The sequence below is a fragment of the Desmodus rotundus genome, chromosome 4 (assembly GCF_022682495.2).
Source record: "Desmodus rotundus isolate HL8 chromosome 4, HLdesRot8A.1, whole genome shotgun sequence".
NCBI lineage: Eukaryota > Metazoa > Chordata > Mammalia > Chiroptera > Phyllostomidae > Desmodus > Desmodus rotundus.
In genome coordinates, this window is record NC_071390.1 from 149,563,534 (window position 1) to 149,582,725 (window position 19,192).

General features: G+C 40.9%; 1 protein-coding gene across 2 annotated transcripts in view; it reads right to left on the reverse strand.

The window, feature by feature from the left end:
- The window catches only part of KIT (KIT proto-oncogene, receptor tyrosine kinase), a 77,792-nt gene that overhangs the window by 19,730 nt on the left and 38,870 nt on the right, over positions 1 to 19,192 (reverse strand). For both annotated transcript variants that reach the window (XM_053922926.2, XM_024573740.4), the window contains exons 5-7: positions 16,696 to 16,867; positions 12,596 to 12,785; positions 10,487 to 10,602 (exon numbers count right to left, since the gene is read on the reverse strand). In XM_053922926.2, the coding sequence (XP_053778901.1) occupies positions 10,487 to 10,602; positions 12,596 to 12,785; positions 16,696 to 16,867 (478 nt within the window). The remainder of the gene's footprint in view (positions 1 to 10,486; positions 10,603 to 12,595; positions 12,786 to 16,695; positions 16,868 to 19,192) is intronic.

Here is a 19,192-nt window from a genome sequence, read left to right on the forward strand (position 1 = left end):
AATAAATAAAATCTTTTTTAAAAAATACCTTCCAGGGACCCTTGACCAGGTCGGGACCAGGGTCAGGCCAGAAAAGCTCTTAGGATAAGGAATTTAAGGAGGCGCTCATCCCTGAGGTCATGCAAGTACAGGGTTGGCGCCATGAGCAAGCACCTCCTTAACTCCTGTGCCCTTTGTGCCTCTCTGGCCTCACCCTAGCCAGCCCTGTCCCCAGTGTTGGTGATGAGAGACCTCATTCTGACAGGCTACACGATACAACTGCAGTTTGGACTGTACATGACAAGTTGCACTATGAAAATGTTGGTGCATAAAGAATAAGCTAGGTATAAATCTGATTCCTAAAAATGAAAATCTGGGCTCACCTGAATTTTGTAAGTGTTTCAAAGCACTATGAGGCATTAAATATACATTTTACTTTTAAAGATACGTAACCCTCTGCAATCTCCAGGTTAAATCTAAGCTACAGTTTCTTAGATATTCTGCCATCAGCAGAATACCAAATGACGCTTTCCCTAATTCCTCCCAAGTTGGAGGTTTAGCTAAGCCTAAAAGGTGTATAAGTTACATGTTTCCTGCGGAGATAAAAAGAGCTCCCTTTCTCTGGTGTCTCAAACAACACTGATCAGCTTCAGAGGCAGATTTCCCAGTGCTTATAACTTCTACTGAGAATTTATTGCTAATGCAATGAAAAATCTTAACCACTGATTCCCCACAGATATGTGATCTTGAAAAATATTCCTTTTCACCACCATCAGGTCCATTCGAAAGGCAAGAACAGAATGACTGTCGGAGAACACAGCACTAACAACAAGAGCTTGCAGGGAGTGGAGGCAGATACCCAGTAACTGGTGGGGAAGCATCTCTGTGAGTACAGCTCACCTCATCCTTAACCACCAGACCGACTTCTGCTATGAATGCACATTGGCCCACACTCTATAATCAGCAAAGAACAGACTTAAGTCTCCGAATGATAAAAGATTAAACAAAAAGGAATCATAAAAATGAATTTTTTAATCAAGATATAACTGACATATAATATTATATTAGTTTCAGGTACACAACATAAAAATTTGGTATTTGTATGTAATGCAAAATGACCACCACACTGTCTAGTTAACATCCATCACCACACAGTTACAAAAAATTTTTTCTTGTGATGGGAACTTTTAAGGTGTTTTCTTAGCAACTTTCAAATATGCAATACAGTATTAACTTTAGTCACCCTGCTATATGTTACATCCCGTAACTTATTTATTTTATAACTAGAAGTTTGTACATTTAAACCTCCTTCATCCATTTTGCCCACCTTCACCCCCCCTCCTCCTGGCAATCACCAGTCTATTCTTGGTACCTGAGTTCAATTTTATGTGTATATTTTCCACATGTCTCTCTCTGCCTGACTTATTTCACGTACAATAATGCCCCCAAGGTCCATCCATGTTATCACAAATGGCAACATTTCATTCTCTTTTATGGTTGAATAATATTCCATTGTATGTATAAACCACCTTTTCTTTATCCATTCATCTGTCAACGGACACTGGTTGTTTCTGGCATGAATTTGTCTTTCTTATTGTAGGCCTGCTGGAGTCTAATGACAATCCAACAATGCTTTGTAGCAATTTGTCACTATCCAGGGGGGTCTGAGTCACATCTACATTTCTGCCGTAATACCATTATAGTGAAGAAACTTAAATCAGCCAAAATAGGAGTGCGGAAAAAACTCAGGTTAACTGTTCCTTAAAAAAGGAATACTATATATATATTTTTAAAACCCAGAATAGATATTCTGACAATATATTTTATTTTATACATTCTTAAAGACAGGCAGAAACTGGCATATGGACACTTTAACAGAAGTTTAACAAATAAAACAAAAATTCAACTACAATCTCCTGTGTATCTAGCTATCTTTAATAAAGTGTGTGCCATTTTCAAAGGTCATTCTCCTAAGGAAGGGATGTTCTGAACTAGAGGTAAGCACACTTTTAATGCAAAGGGTGGGCCATAGGGTCTCTTTTATAAGTAATTCTGCCATCGTAGCCCAAATGTAGCCATAGGCGTGTGAAAAATACGCATGTCTGTGTTCCAATGAAACTTTACGAACAGACACACTGAAATTTTAATTTTATTTTCATGTCTCAAAAAATCTTCTGATTATTCTGCAACCACTAGAAAGAAAATTCTTAGCTTATGGGTCACTCAAAAACAGGCCGCAGACTGACGCTGGCCTGTAGTTTGACAACCCCGGTTCTAAACCGCCATCAGAAAGAGCTCCCAATTCAGAGATCAAGTTAAAACAAACAGACTGTGTACCTATTCTTACATCTATTTTAATGTCCACTAAGTCATAGGTGACCCTGTAATACATTTGTAAATAAAGGAGGCCAATTTGATGTAAACACACACGTGGCTCAGCTGAAAAAATTTTCCCAGAGAGTAGAAGTTCCATTACTACAAAACGGACTAATCATGGGTATTTTTAGAAAAGCAGGCCCCAAGTTCAGGGGCAATTCTAGTATAAGAGGACATGGTTACCTGCCTAAACCTGTTTCTCCTGCTCTTCTACCATAAACATGAAGAAAGGCCAGATCACACCAACGAGGACCTAATAATTTAGACAGTTACCTTGTTTTCTAACCAGTGTGGTGTTTAAATAGATCCTCCAAATTAGCAACACACCCTACCAGACCAACTTTCTTATGACCATGAAGAAAACATAATGTTACCAACACTTGGGGGGCAAAGGTGGGGGAGGGAGAAGGAGGCTCTGTAGTTCAGAGTCAGCTTTCCTAAATTTTTTCAGAACAGAAGAGAATCAAACTCTACTTTAAAAGCAGGTTGCTGTGATACCCCCTTTCCTCCCCATTTAAATGTCTACAGCCATCCTTGCATCCACGGAGAGCCTCTTCATACGGAGGAGATATTAAAAGTGTCAAATCAGAGACAACACTCACAACTCCCAAGCAATTTAAGAACAAAACCTCATATTGCAAGTTCAGGAAAAGAAAATAAAAACAGAATTCAGATACTGTCAGGTACTGCCAATGAACACGCAAACACACATTAATGTAAAAAGACAAGCAGCAATGTTTACATGGTTAACTGCCTGCCACCCTAAGAAGAACTGAAAATCATTCCTTCATTCAGAGCGGTCCTGAGATCCCGCACCGCGCACCTCCCACCACACACGTTCAAGACGCAGCGGCGTGAGATCACGACGGGCGACATCACCGACTTCCAGGCACTCAAGCAAGGCCACTCATTGGAGGTCAAACAAGATCATTTTAAGTGTTAATCACGAGATGGGGTTCTTTCTCAGACTCAGTCACATCATTTCAGAGTCCCACCTCACACTGCACAATGTCTCAGAACTGCGTCAGACACGGGGTAAAGAAATTATAAACTATCCACATGGCGAGATACCAAAATGATGTTGCGGAGGAGTATTTCATGATATGGAAAGATGCTCAAAACACATGTATGGTTCCGCACCAAACACAAGGTTACAAAAAAATAGAACTTCATTTTTGTAAAACATAAAAGTTATGTTAATGGTCTGGAAAAATATGTAATAATACAGATATATTTTTTAAACTGGCTTGATTCTTATTTTGGCTTATTTTCTAGCTTTTCTATGCTTCACATAACATTTTATAATAAAAAGTTTAATTTCAAAACACAACTATACAAATGTTTGCACGCACCAAGCTACATTCCCGTTACTGTGGAAGTCTTAGAGCAAATTCCTAAAGTCCAGAAAATAAATCAAAAAGGAGTTCTATGTGTAAGAAGTCCAGTATTTTAACACAGAAGTAGTTCTAACAGAATTCACCTACGGGTGGGGGCTGGGGACACAAAGCAAAGCCTCTCAAGCAAAACTCAATAGGTAAGTGTGTCAGCAGTAAGTGTGAATAAACCTGTTAGCCTCTAACACAAGTATGGTTCCCACTGTTTGGAAGGTCCTATCATCTTTAAAACATGGGAACAGACAGGCTAAGAGATTAAGTGGTAGGAAGACATTTCCATCTTCCAAAAGGCAAAGTTCTACTAACTTCACTCTCGCGTCATGAGAATCTGTTAAAAGCACAGACCCACAGCTCCCATACAGAGCAGTCCTTAAAGGCACACCCACCATTACATTTTACCTCGGGAAAAGTGTCACCGGGCTACCATCCAAAAGACCCCGACGTCTCTCAATACCTAGACTCTGCCATGGACTCTGCTTGCTTACAGGAACTGAAAATGAGTCCTGACCACAAAATGAAAAGGGCTGAGTGTAGAGGCCAGGTGTTGAGTGTGAAGGCCGAGATGCAGAGTGCAAAGGCCAAGATGGTGATGGGGCATCGTGTGCAAAAAGGAACATGTGCAAAAGGGCTGAGTGCAACAGAATAACCATGCACACCTAAAAGAACAGAATCGCTCCCCTCTGCCCTTCCTTCTGTATTTAGAGCCAGGGAGCAGCGCCATTACAGCCATGCACTCACCCTCCGCCCCTCCTCGATGAAAAACATGTTTCTGCCCTGCACTCCTGAGCTGTCTTGTTCTGTTGGTGCACATGGCACTGGGCAGAAGGACCTTGGTTTGGGTAACGGACCCAGACGGGTCAGTAACACAAGGTCCCTGAGACCTCCAGCCAGGTGGGTGACCCAGATGGCTGGCTGGCAGGCAGTCCAAAGGCATCTATCTACACGGCCGGCCTGACAGGTCGGCCCTCACCTTTGCCAGATGGCGGGCTAGGCATGTGCTATATTTGCAGGGTGTTACACTTCTAGTGGCTTCTCCCTAGAAGGAGAAGAGTTTAGCCACTCGCTCGTAACTGAAATTAATTATGACTAAAAATACATACAAGGCAGCCCAGCTTTTGCAAATGTGGTTAAAGGGAAACTTTCTCATCCAGAGGCCTCATTGGGTGATTTATTACTTTGATTTGGGTATACTGTATGATCTATAAATAATTGCCCACACCAGACAGGATGTTAATTATATAATGTAGTGATTTAGCAATAACTTATTTAACATTTCCTTAAATTGTTTCAACCTCCTGTTAACATTCTGTCACAACCAGAGTGGAACTGGCGACTTCTGAGAGTTAATGTGGTACAGTTCAGCAGTCACTTGGCTATCCAGTCTGCTTTAATAGTTCAGGTGTTCTATGCAAGCCAACAGTCAAAGGACAGCCCTTTGGTTCTCTACGCCGTGCTTGTCCTGCTGCCTGCCTGCACCACTTGAGGGCCAGCACCACGGGAGGGCCGCAGCCCTCTCGCTCCACTATAGGTGTGTCGGTAAAGAAGAGACCTTTAAGAAGGGAGAGAGATCTATTTATAATTTCGATAGCCTAGATCACAGGTGGCGAACACAAGGCCCCTCGGGCCGAATCTGGCCATCTGCCTTGTTTCTACCCGGGGGCAGTGCTGAGCTCCTTGCCCCTCGTTAAGGAGGAGTTACATTTATACAGTCCTAAAATTACATTTGGCCCTTTGAAGGCAACCTCGAGGCTGATGTGGCCCCCAGTGAAAGGAGTTTGACATTCCTGGCCTAGATATGTCATCTGCTAAAAATTTTAAATTCATAATACATATCTGGAAATGCTACCAGATCAAAACCACAGTGAGAGATCACCTCAGACCTGTTAAAATGTCTATTATCTAGAAGACAAGAGATAACAAATTCTGGCAAGGATGTGGGGAGAAGTGAATGCTTGCACACTAACGGTGGGAATGTTAATTGGTACAACCACTGTGGAAAACAGTATGGGAGTTCCTCAAGAGATTAAAAATAGCACTACCATAGGATCCCACAATCCCACACGCGGGCATATATCCCAAGGAAACAAAACTGTTATCTTGAGGAAATACCGTATCCCCACCTCTGTGTTCAATGCAGCATTATTCACAATAATAAAGGAATGGGAACAACCTGTGTCCACCATTGGGTAAATGGATCAAGAAAATGCAGTCCATACGCACAATGGAACACTGCTCAGCCTTAAATGACCAGAAAATCCTGTCTTTTGTGATAACGTGAATGAAACTGGAGGGCATGATGCTAAGTGAAGGAAACCAGAGGGAGAAAGACACACTGCATGGTGTCCCTTACATATGGAATCTTTTTAAAATAGCGTTGAACTCATAGACACAGAGTAGGAAAGTGGTTGCCAGGGGATGCGGTGGGGGAGGGGTTGGCGAAAGGATACAAACTCTCAGTTCTAGAAGGCGTAATAAGGCCTGAGGGGCTGATGCACTCACGGTGCCTGTAGTTGCCAACAGGGCCGTGCATAGCTGAAATCCGCTAAGACAGGAGGACTTAAATGTACTCACCGAAACAAAACGCAGCACAACAAAATGAAACAAAGTGGGTAAATATGTAAGCTGATGGATGTGTTAATCAACTCGATGGGGGGAAATCCTTTCATAATGCAGTATACATAGATCAAATCATTATGCTATACACTCTAAATATCTCACCGTTTCATTTGTCAATTATACTTCAATAAAGCTGAAAAAAAGGTTACTGGATCTTCTTAAATTATCCCAGAGGTTTGAAAAACAATCAACTTATCAATCATAATTTCTTTCTACAATTATGTAAATTACTTCAGGATTCACATGGGATATTTGAAATTAGAAGCCAAATTAAACTTATAAAATATTTATATTACTGATTAACATTTCAGTCCACTAAAAAGTCTAAGGTTTATTCAAGAAATTTTGAATGGAGAAGGAAAAGAGCGAAGTCGACGAATTAGGGCTCAAATTCCTGTTTGGCCTTTTTGTTATACCTGGATTTCGGAAAAACCTTATCGTGTGACATTTATTTCAACCCCAGAGACCACAGGTCCCTAAACAAGTATCACAAGTCACGTAAAGAATCTCTAGTGATGCCACTTGGGGATAGTTTCCAAAGCTCTCAGAACTCTATTTTTCTCCCAATTTTGATCGTCAAGAAAAATCAATGGCCATTTCCCCACAGTACAGACTTTTTTAGAACTAAGAAACCAACTGCTGTCTACATCTTTGGCAGCAGCGAGAGAATGATTGCAGTTATGCAAGTTCCATTCAAAGGAGCACGGACTGTTTTGTTTTTTAATGAAAACGCCCAGCAGTTCCCACTGGAAGATCTGTTGAAAATGGTGAATACGTTACAATACGCCTTTGCCCTTACAAACCACCTTCAGTGCCCCTGGGCCCACTCAGACCCATGTGAACTGAGGCTTGGTTGGAGAGGTGAAAGACAGCTTTACGTGTTACGTGTTTGTCCCTTAACACAAACTGACCGGACATGATTTTTCTGAAGTCCTACATGAATGTTAAAAACGCTCACTGTCTCTCTCAATATACTCAAATTTACATGTGAAATTTCCAAAACAAATGGATTTTTCAACCATCAAGCATTTAACCATTCAAAATCAAAGATAATCATGAGCATTTCTCCAACCTGAATCCATTAAGCAATTACACATCCACATCACTGATAAAAGTAGCTTGAATTTCTGCACTAATATTAGGTACTTATTATTCTGATTTTTATTAATTCTAATTTTTATTTATAAAGTACAATTTCTTTCATTCTTGGGGCTAAACTTATTTACAGAATAAACCATATAGAAGAATCAACATATGCTAAAATGTTGTGTCAAAATGGGCACCAATTTTCCAATTTTAAATTTTAGAACTATTTTTAGCATTTGATTTTAAATTTTAATTTCAAAAGAATCTTGCCCCATAATAGTATTAGATTACTTTTTCATATTTTTCAGTAAAAAAAAAAATCAACAAAAAAATTAGCTACCTAGCCCTGACTGGTGTGTCTCACTGGGTTGGGCACCATAGCACAAACCAAAAAGTCACCAGTTCAATCCCTGGTCAGGGCACATGCCTGGGTTGCAGGCCAGGTCCCCGCTGGGGGTGTGGGAGAGGCAAGCGATGTTATCTCTCATACATCTATGTTTCTCTCCCTCTCTTTCTCCTTCTCTTCCCCTCTCTCTAAAAATACATAAATAAAATCTTAAAGAAAAAGAAATTAGCTAACTATATCTGTGAAGTCCAATTGGGACATACTTCACAAGAGACAAATGTTTTAAGTTTCACATGAAAATGCTACCTCTATCAAAGCATTTGGAGATCAAGAAATCGCTGTGTTAGGAAGGTGAACTAGCTGCCTTTAGTGAGTTTAATATTTATAACAAACTGACATCGATAAAAAGATTTCCTAAAGAGCTTAACCCAGGACAGCAGAGTCCACACTACCTTCACCTGTTAACCTAGTGCATGAGATCAGCAGCTCAGGAAATGCTGGGCAGGTGTCTGCAACCCAGGCCCCAGAGTACAGAATAGGCCTGCCACACTAATAGGAATTCCAAGAAAGGATCACTTGGGAAGGTTAATGCCATTTCATGTCTGGTTTCAAACAGGCATGAGTTCACAAGCAGAAGTGATTAATACTGATCCTGTTAGATGGCAAATTAGCCTGGTAAAATTAGCCTGCTAAGTAAAATGGTAGCAATTTTGTCACTCAGAGAAAAGTAAGGGTGATTTTTTGTGGATGTCCCTCTAAGATCAATGACTCACAACCCACTGGCAGACCACACACTGGCAAATGGAAGCATGAAAGGGAAAAAGAGGCACATCTTAAGGCCTCCTTGGCCTTGAAGCCCGTGAGAGATAAAGATGGCACTTAATTTTATAAAATTCCCAACTAGTGAGCTTCTCACAGCGAGGTCTGGGTACGAGCAGGCCCCACCCGAGATCTGCTGTTACTACCCACGGGAGGCTAGGACAGACTGAGAATAAGCATTTTGAAGGAGCGATTTCACAGAGTAATTTTTGTATCTGTTGAATCACTTTATTTAGAAAAATCTTGTGTTTTCTATCATCTCTGTTCTTTTTCACTTTACTTTTCTAGTAAGTGGTTCTTACTCTATTTTATAAGTATTGATCCAGAATGAATTGGAAAATTTTAAAAAATGCCCTTTCCTGGGGTAGTTTGAGAAGCACTGCACCGAAGCGCACAAAGTGAAGTTTCCTGCGGACGGTATGCACATCGTGATTGCAAGGGTCCTGATTAACCTGAAATCGTCCTTCAATGACTTCAGCGGTAAGATCTTTCAGAAGCAGGTAATTGTGCCCGTGTGTACACTGCACTAAGCTCCTCTGATTAACATCGGAATTAATCTAGAGATATCTAAATTGTGGGTTAATGAGATACCACATAATCAAAAGCTGTTCCAAGGAACTGAGGTATTAATGAACATGATTCCCTTGGAAAAGGAAAATTCTGTGGTCAAACAAGTGCGGGACATATGCTCCGCCCCACAGCCCCATCGTGGGAGCTGTAAGACACCTCGGCAGGAGCAGGATGCTGAGAAGGCCTATAATTAAGAAAAGTGTCCAAGTACAAATGTGACTTTCTTTACCTAAACACGTATCTTGTTCAGAAAACACAATTTTGGAAATACAGGTATAGTCAAAAGCCTCCGTCAGCAATCAGACACACCCCAAGGATTACTCACTAGCTGTTGTCTTCATTTGTACATGGCCCATGCTACCCAGGCCCCACACAGCGGAGCTCCAGCACCAATGAGATAATGATATAAAATGACTTCACACACCTCCTCAAGGGCAAGAAATTGGCTCCCATTCTGCAGCCAAACACATACAAAGTGCTCAGCAGTTATTACATTATTCTCTAGGGAATGTTCCAGGTTGTCTCAGCAGCCCCCAAACCCAGGATGGCTCATTTTGTGGGCCACTCCCTTGGAAACCCGTGTCTTTGGAGGCTTCTGTCCTCTGGTCCCCTGGCTGGTGTGGTGTGGCAGGTACCTGGAAATGTAGGCAGGCCCCAGAGGAGAGCCAGGAGGAAGCCCTGCACTTGGAAAAACCACCCAGCTGGTGATCACACTCCCGTGGCCTCAACCTCTGGGCAGAGATGGGGCAAGACTTAGGAGCTCAGGGTCCCATGTGCACATCACACACCCACCAGAGACAACCTGCTCCCCCTGCCCAGAGTCCCCACGGGGCTGGTCCCCAGTGGGGACCCACTCCGCTGGATCACTATTGCATCATCTTACTGGGAGAAGAAGCTCAACACAAAAAATACCACAACCCCAAAACAGAAAGCATCGTAACAAAGAAATCATGTCAGTCCAGCTCCTACTCAACCTCTGGCTCCCCATTTCAACAATCAGCAACAACAATAACAAAATTTTATGTTTTTAACTTCTATGGCTCCACTGTTTACTTCAAAGGCAGCATCCACAATTTGAGCGACATCTACAGGTCCTGTGGTCAGTGAAATGTAGGGCAAGGAATTGGTTTTTGTACACATTCTCACAACCACCAAACCACAGGGTCTTTGTTAAGGTCAAAATTATCATGAAACATTATTTACATAGTACACAATGAGCCGAGTTCTGCAGCTGTTACAAACACAAGCCCTAACTTGAAATAATAAAACAGAAAGATAAGGAGTCATTGGTTTTACTCACTGTTCACGTAAACATTAAATGTCACGGAGGAATCGACATCAGAATTGGACACTAGAAACGTGTACGTGCCTCCTTCGGTCCCTTTTAATCTGGTTAGATGAAGTTCACTTACATATCTACAAAGAAAAGACGATAAATCAATCACCTGTGGGCTGGCTGCCTTGAGTACACGTCTTTTTCACAGTTTCTATTTGCAAATACATGCCTGTTTAGGGAAAATACAGCTCCCTTAATTCAGTATTAACAAGACCCACAGAAACAAATACTAACACACACACACACACACATTTAATTTGGGGCAAGTGCCTGCTGTGTGAGAAGGTGGAGTGGGGAAAAGGCTTTCTCAGCATCAAGGAAATCTCACAGATACTGCAGCTTCTCCAGCCTCCTGAGCTGTCCTCTCGGCCACCTTCTCACCAGTGTCCTGAACCTGCCCGCCCTGTTTGCTTTGCTTTGCTTTAACAACACTGGCCTGGAAAAACCCCGGACTGGCAGGCTGTCTCCATGCAGACACTGCAGGGCCCCCACGGCAAGGTCAATGCTGTTGCCCTCACCTTTCTTCTTGCAACACCACAGTCTCCTGGCGTCCCTCCTACCCCACCACTTCTTCTGAGTGTCCTTTTCATTGTATTTGCTATTCAAGCTTCTGTTTCACTGCAGGGCCAGCAGATACGGCTGTGTGCCTGAGCACGCATGCAGTTGCTGACATGGGCTCCGGTGCAGATGGGGTGCCCTGGGCAGCCCTGGATCCGCATGAGCTACACAACCAACTAGACACACGCGGAGGTGAGTTCAGACTCTTCTCACACTGCACACGCTCCCCGGGCAACCTGCTCTTGTACTGAACTATTTGCTGCTTGCTCCCTTTCAAACCTTTACTTCCCATCCAGACTTCTCTGGCCCAAGGCCTCCTCTACAGAGCTATTTTATGCCACCATCTCCCTGGCCTGGGTGCAGCTAATAAAGACTTGCACCTTCTCCTAGGACTTGCCCTTGGGCACTTAGATGCCCTTGAAAGTTGACTGCCTTCCAGGTCTATAGCCAGTGAGAGACTGACCATGGGGAGGGACAAGAGCCCAGCTCCAGAGCACCCTGGGGTCAGACTGTGCCTCAGCATCACCTCAGCCACAGTCCTTTCATTCTCCCCTCTCTTGGCAGGTCTCTTGCTCCCTCAATGAAGCCCTTGCCTGAGAACCTCCGCCTTGGGCTCTGCTTCTAGGGAACCTGACCGAGGATACTTTCTGCCTGTGCATCTCCTCTCACGGTCAACCTCAAATTCAACAAACCCCAAGCCCTGAGCCCCTCCTATCCTAGAATGGGATCGCTCTCACCATCCCACCTGGCTGATGGACCCAAACTCCTCTCCCTCTCTCACACCCCTTCAGTCCCCTAGTCTTGTTAAGGAGGTATATAGCCTGGGCACCTCCCAAATTCATCCTCTTCCCTCCAACCCACAGGCCTTGGCCCAGGACAGCATCATCTCTCCTCACCCACCTTCTTACAACAGCCTACAGCTCCCGGCTGGATGAATATGCAAACTCTAAGTGAGGGAAATAAAAGTGCCTACTCACAGGGTTTGTGAGGACTAGACTCACGGAGTGAGTATACGAAAGGTACTTAGAACAGCACAGGTAGAAAAAATGCACGCAGTTTACTTACATGAAATGTTACTACTGCTGCTCTTTTTGTTATAAATGTTTTGAGGATCAAATGAGGGGTCTGTTGTAAAAGAGCTCAGGTTCACTGCCTGGCCCAAAGCTAGTCCACAATTCTTAATTTCTTCCAGTTAAAAAAAAATGATTAAAGGCACTAACTTCCCTCTTTCTCTGAAGCAAATTATTTAATGTGTCCCTAGTACATGGAAGTATCCTGGGAACTGTGGGAGAGGACTCGCCTCTATTTTACACATGAGAAAACACAGGCACAGACTTTTCTGCACACCCTCAACATACAGCGAAATGAAACGCTGGGATGAAGACTTGAGGAAGTAGCCCCAAACTTCCTTCTTTGCCAGGTGTCCTCTAGTTTATGGGTCACTGAAATAGGATCTGGTAAGCCAAGTAGAAGAGGGGCGAAATCCCCTCCCCGTGAACAAGGTCCTCTTCTCACCTGATGTTACTTTCATTCTCAGACTTGGGATAATTCTCCCATTTATCGACGAAGGTTTTGTTCATATACATCCACTGCTGGCGTTCGGGTTTCGGGTAGGCCTCGTATTCAACTGTCAGATCTACGTTTTCTCCATCGTTTACAAATACTGTAGTATTTGCTATAGGGATGATGTTAATAAATCCTTTATCTAATCGGAACAGAATAAAACAAAAATCAAGCGTTATCCACAACTACCCAGCAAAAAGCACAACTTCATCTTTGGATTTCGAAGATATTGACCGATTTCCAGGATGAACAGGCGATAACAAGTAGGAGGGTTTGAACTAGCCACCTGACATCTATGTTGCTCCTGTAGAGGCACTGCCGTGCAGTGAACGGGCGCCACTTGAAATGGTTACTCGCCCGTCTCTCTCCAACAACCCTCTCACTTAAAGACCTATGTCCATCTTATCAGTCTGCTCTAACTACTAGTCCTGATGCTTATTGGGTTTAAAAGTATTTATAGGACTAAATAGTTCATATCCAGACTCAATGTAAGTGTTTATTTGATAAGAAAATGACATGAATCAAGAAGGGACAAGGAGCCTCAATGTTCAATAAAAGTGTTGTATTTGGAAAAAAACTAAACTAAGAGTCGTCTCATCATATCATATATTGCAGATGAATCAAGGACAGCATTTTAACAATCAATCAGACCATGCTGTTAACTCAACAACAGGACTCTTATCAAACTTTTATGGGGTGGAGTGGGGGTGGGGTGATGGTGGGTTTCTACTTGTTTTTTTTTTAAGAAGCAACATAAGAAAAAAATCTTAAAAGACAAATCTAAATACATAAACATTTGTAAATGTCTATATAGTAAAATTAATTAAGGTAACAGGAGAAAGAGGACATAAAATATAGAAGAAAAAACATTTAGTAATTAAAATAAGGGATCACTTTCACTTACTAAAAATAGAAAAACTTCAATAAAGCTTTCAAAAATAAAGTATACCCATCCTATTGATAAACAATAGCGAAACTAATTCGAAATAAACTTGATTTTCCAAGTGCAGTAGAAGCGGCAGGCTGAATGACATGCTGCAGACCCACACTCCTCTTAGGGAGCATTTAGCAACGTAGGTTCTGAAAGACCCTTCTTCAGTTTAACCCTGTGATTGACACTGGAGCACTCTTCTCAGTGAGTTGGATAGCTACGTACAAAATAAGTGCTCTTTACATTAGTTATAACAATTTTAAAAATGAGAAACTGGTTAAATAAAGTAGGCCTTAGGTATAATTATATATTAATAATATTAAAAGAACTTGATAAAGAGCACAATAAAATGATTGCCAATATTATTTTTATAGCTATCATTTATGGAATACTTACTAATGTGCCAAGAACTGCCCTAAATACTTTAGCATACCTTTTATTTAATAATTATAACAAATATGTAATCTTATAATAGTGAAAGAGAAAGCTTATAACCCCTAAATTATAGATGAAAAAACCCATTCCTGGAGTGGGAGAGCTTAGGTTTTAACACAGGTCCGTGAAAAGCTAACTCTGATCTCTTTTTACCATAGTATTTCTTAAGAGTCTCTACTTTTATTTAGAGAGAGAGGAAATGAGTTATATGTATAAATAAAACCCTGTTGCATACAAAAATACAAATATACCAAATCTTAAAAATGGTTATATCAGTCAGTGGAATTATAAGACTTTTAATTTTCTTTTTCAGTTTTTTCCAAATTTTAAAAATAAATTATGAAATGTAAAATTCTTATTATTTTTGGTGCTGTTTGGTTACCTATATTGAAATCCAAAATGACATTGTCAAAATAATATTTACTACCCTTTAGTTTCCTATATACTCAGAATAAAAAATGGAGCCCAACTTTCCTACGTACTAACTGAAAAAGGATTTTTCAGGTGAGGATGGAAAATCATCTAAACGAAAACTGGCTACGGAAACCACCACCTTGTTCTAATTCCTGAGTCGTAGATGATACCCTCTGCCATTCTTTAAGCCAAATTAGGTTAATTTTGAAGAAATAAATGTTCCCTCTGCATGCTACACTAATTTTTCAGGTTTTAAAGGTTATAAATTCAAATCACACAATGCAAAATACTCAGATTATTACTGACAACAACAGTGCATGGACCTATTCCTCTCACAATCACCATGTGTGAAATACTTGTCTTAAATTCCCCCAAGTTTTCTATAGTCTGGTTTGCTCAACATAGTTTTATGTCCTGCCATGGAATGGAGCATCAAATTCACGAAGTGTAAGAATTATTAGAATCAGAGAATCCGCCTGTGTTGGTATAACATAAAGTATGATTTTTTTTCAAGTATTTCTGCATTAAGTAATTAAGGAGTTCTTTGATAATGCATTAATATTTAATTAGGTATAAACACTGTGCCAGGTACTTCTATAAAATCTATTCCCTTTTCTCCTGCACATAGTCTTGGGACTTAGAGGCTGTGTTTCTCAGAAGAGAAAATGCAGGCAGAGAAAAAGTAGGGTACATTCGAAAGTTAAGTGGCAGAGCCCCCACGCCAAACCGAGACAGGCCATCCCAAAGCCCTGCTCTCTCTACTGTTCCGTGTTGTAGCCAAATCCTACTCTATACTCCCAGCCGCTAGAGAAATCACTTTTCTCTGTCTCTTCCTGTTCTCGTCCATCTTGACCCACTCCTGAAACAATACAAAACCAGACTCAGGTTTCTCAGCCACAAGTGTTTCCAGTTACACAGTTATATTCTTGGAAATTGATGAATGGATTTTAAAAATCTGATTACATACAACAATATGCTCCAAACATCCTTACTAATTGCTTTCTGGAGCTGAGGCTGATATATCAACATACTCCCTAATCAACTTAGCAAATTAGCACTTACTGGGTTTAATATTTTAAAAGCATAGCCTTCTATTTAAATTAATAAATGGCCCACAATCACGTTTGGGGACAGAGCAGCACTATTTCTCTGTACTGACTCTATAATTGCAACCAAAGTGTCTTCTCCACATGCAGTCTGGTGAGACCCTTTCTGTCACAACACGGACAGACATACCAAAATTATATGAGATTATTGTGGGATAAACCACAGACCTCTGACATTGCTACATAAATTATTGAAGAAATGTGGGGGGAAAGGAGAGAAATGAAAACAAATATGGCATCATTTTATTATTGCTCACGATGAAAAATTTCCCCACCCTGCAAGTACTTCATCATAGTCAAGCATGAAGAATAGGGTTGCAGGAAAGAGACAAGAAAATAGATTAAGTTCAAACAATACTGAAAAGACACAAAAAATGTGTAAATGAAGTCATTTTGAAATCATTATTATTTTCTGTAAATCAAAACCATCAAATACTTCACCACATTCTGCTCTCTTTAAGTAGAAGCTTGGAAAATACAAACTTATTGAGATTTCCAGAGTAGGGAAGAAAAGGCTAAACCATATGACGGGGTGATGGGGCACGGGTCACCATGTTCCAGTTCATGCTCTGTAGAACCAGTGGCCCATGCGCCTGTGCCCTTCCTCCTGAGGGTTCATGCCACCGCCTGGAAGGAGGGAGGGTAGGGTGAGGTGGGGTGGGGAGGGGAAGCTCAACTCGCCCTTCCCTGCTACAAACGAGCTAGAGCCATGAGTGGAAAACAGAAAGCCAAAAGGCTGAGGAGCCCCACCAAAAGAGTCAAAGAAATTCTTCAGGCTCTAAGCATTTGCACCCCTCCACAGAGAAATTCTGCAACATTTCCAAACTCAAGTCATTCAGCAAGGACTAGAATTTTTGAAAAAGCTCAACTTTGTGTTATTTGGTTGGGGTGGGGAGGGTGAGTAGCACAGAGAATGAAAGGTTCGAAGAACTTCAGTTACAGCTTTCCACTTCCCGCTATTAAACAGGTAGAATTTGCTTTTTGTGGTCTAGTGGGAAGAAGCTACAATGGTAATTTTCGTTCGTTCATTCATTCATCCTTCATTCATTCGATGATCATAAAAATTTCTAAGAATCTGTTCAACATTCTATTTACATAAAAAGGAAACTAGTAATTTCTTCTTTTACTACTACCAGTAATTTACACATTCCCATAGAGATATTTACCTACAACTTCCAAGGCTGTTGTGACATTTGCTGATCCAAAAGTATTATTGGCATAACACATGAACACTCCAGAATCATTAACTCTTGCTGAGCTGATAGTCAACCTTTCCTGGCGTACAAAATTGAAGTCACCCTGATGCCAGCTATTACTCTTTACCTGTGCTTTGGTTTGCTGGTTTCAGAAGGAGAGAAAGAGAAATCAGAGATTACCATAAAATTTATATTCAGGATCTTTCCGAGGCAAACTAAAAATAGCGGCAATTAACTTCTCCATATTAGCGTTCATTATACACTACTTAAGTAAGAGTAATAAAGCATCATGACAAGTCTATCATTGGAACACTTCATATCACAGGATTATATTGAAAGATAGTCATTAATGATTGGGAAAACATGAAAATTCATTTCTTAATAATCATAGCATACATGATTCCAAATTCTCTGTAGTGCTATTTTTTTAACAGTGCCAAATTTTAGAAGTCACTATATAAAAAATACTGCAGAATGCTGATATTTTACAATGAGTCAGCATAGTTATATTGGTATTTCCTGTTACATATTTTTTCTATTCTAACTCCCAGTGATTGAAAGAAACACCTTGCTAATAATAATCATATTCTATGTTACTAACATATATACTATTTTTATGAATAAAAAGAGAACCACGATGTCTACAACTAACTTGGAAATTCACCCTACAGTTTTTACTAAGCGGAATTTTGGCAACTGTTAAAGGGAGTCCCAAGATATGTAATACACACAAAACCAAGCCCCAAATCATTTACGCATGCGCTGAAGAGCAAAGGTTGTGAATTCACCCCTGTGATATCACCATCCCACTCTAATTATTTCAAGACATGGAGAGATTTCTTGTATGGAAAATGTCATGGGGGGGGGTGGGAAACAATATAAACTGCAGCTATTCTCTGAAAAGATTAAAAGAAGTAGCATATAGCCTTTTGCCTTTTCCAAATTTTCTGAAATGTGACACATTCCTACTACAATGGGGAAAAAAAAACCCAACTAAAAAAAGAAATTAAACAGGCGCCAATACTGACACGGAACAAGATCAAGGGTGATGGGTTGGCTGGGCCTTGGGGAACCCGTCAGCCTTAGTGTCCTCTGCCAGTGCTGCGAGTCAGCACAGCCCTCTGCACGGGGGCTTGGCAGCACGTCCAGGGCCCTGGTCACTCCAGCAAACTTATTTCAAGGAAATAACTAAAAAAACTGAAGCTCTAAGAGCTTTACTACAAACTGGGAGGTGAACTAAACGTATACCAGGTATCAAATTTATGAGTATGTGAAAACAAGAAAATACGTATCTTACTTAAAAAGCATACATTGAGAGTAACTTTAAGTGGCAACCATGTGACAACACATGTGCATGAGGACAAAAAGAAATACCGCCCCCCCCGAAATATGGGCAATCCAGCATTTACATGGACTAGCCACATGGACTCCTGAGTACTTAATATGAAATAGTCCAAATTGAGTTGTCTCTAAAATATAAAATATGTCCCAAATATTGAAGACTTAAGATGAAAAAACAATGCAAAATATCCCATTAATAATTTTATGTTCATTACATGATAAAATAATATTTTCAGTATTTTGGGCCAAATAAAATATATTATTAAAATCAATTTTACTTTTTTTTACTTTTTGTCACGTGCCTCCTAGAAAATTTAAAATTACACAGGAGCCTCACATTATATTTCTATTGCACTAGTACTACTACGTACAACGGTGGGTTATACCTATTTCTCTCTCTGTTATTATAGTTTGGGAAGAATTTTTACATTGAAATAAGCACAAATAAAAGCCGACTGCCAGAGCTGACTGTTCTGAAATAAAGAGAAGAGGAGCCTTTTCGTTGACTAACTGCAAGAGCCTGGGCGAGCCAGGGACCCGGCTGGCCCTTTGTTTCTGGAAGAGAGTGAGGGAACAAAGGTCCTGAAAGGGCTCTGCAGTTAGGAGCACGAGGTAGGTTTAAAAATACTCCTTCTAAGACAGCCTTCTAATAATTAATTGGCAGACACCTGCCACTTCACTGCCTAAGATCAACCGTTAAGAAGATGCAATAGCAAGATGAAGTGACACTTTCTCTAGCCTTTCCCGGTCCATCATGTCACAGACTTCTCTGCGAAGGCAGAGGGACAATGGACAGATAACAAACCACATTCTAGATTTCAGGAATCTTCCTCTTACAAGAGCCCGAGAGTATTCAATAGAGAGCTAACCAAGGACACTGCACACGTCAGTACCAGAGGAAGAGCGTGGCCCTAGTGAGGCAGGATCAACCCCTAAACCCAGAGACCATAATTTAGGGTACGGTCAGAGATCATCGTCAAGAGGAAGTAAAAATACAAGGGTTTATAAGCATTAGAAAAGCTATCCAAGGTTCACAAGCGTTGAATAAACTCCAGAGTGTCTTACATTTTAAAACAAAACAATTGCAAAACTCTAAAACAGTTTACCCTAAATTTCATTATGAGTT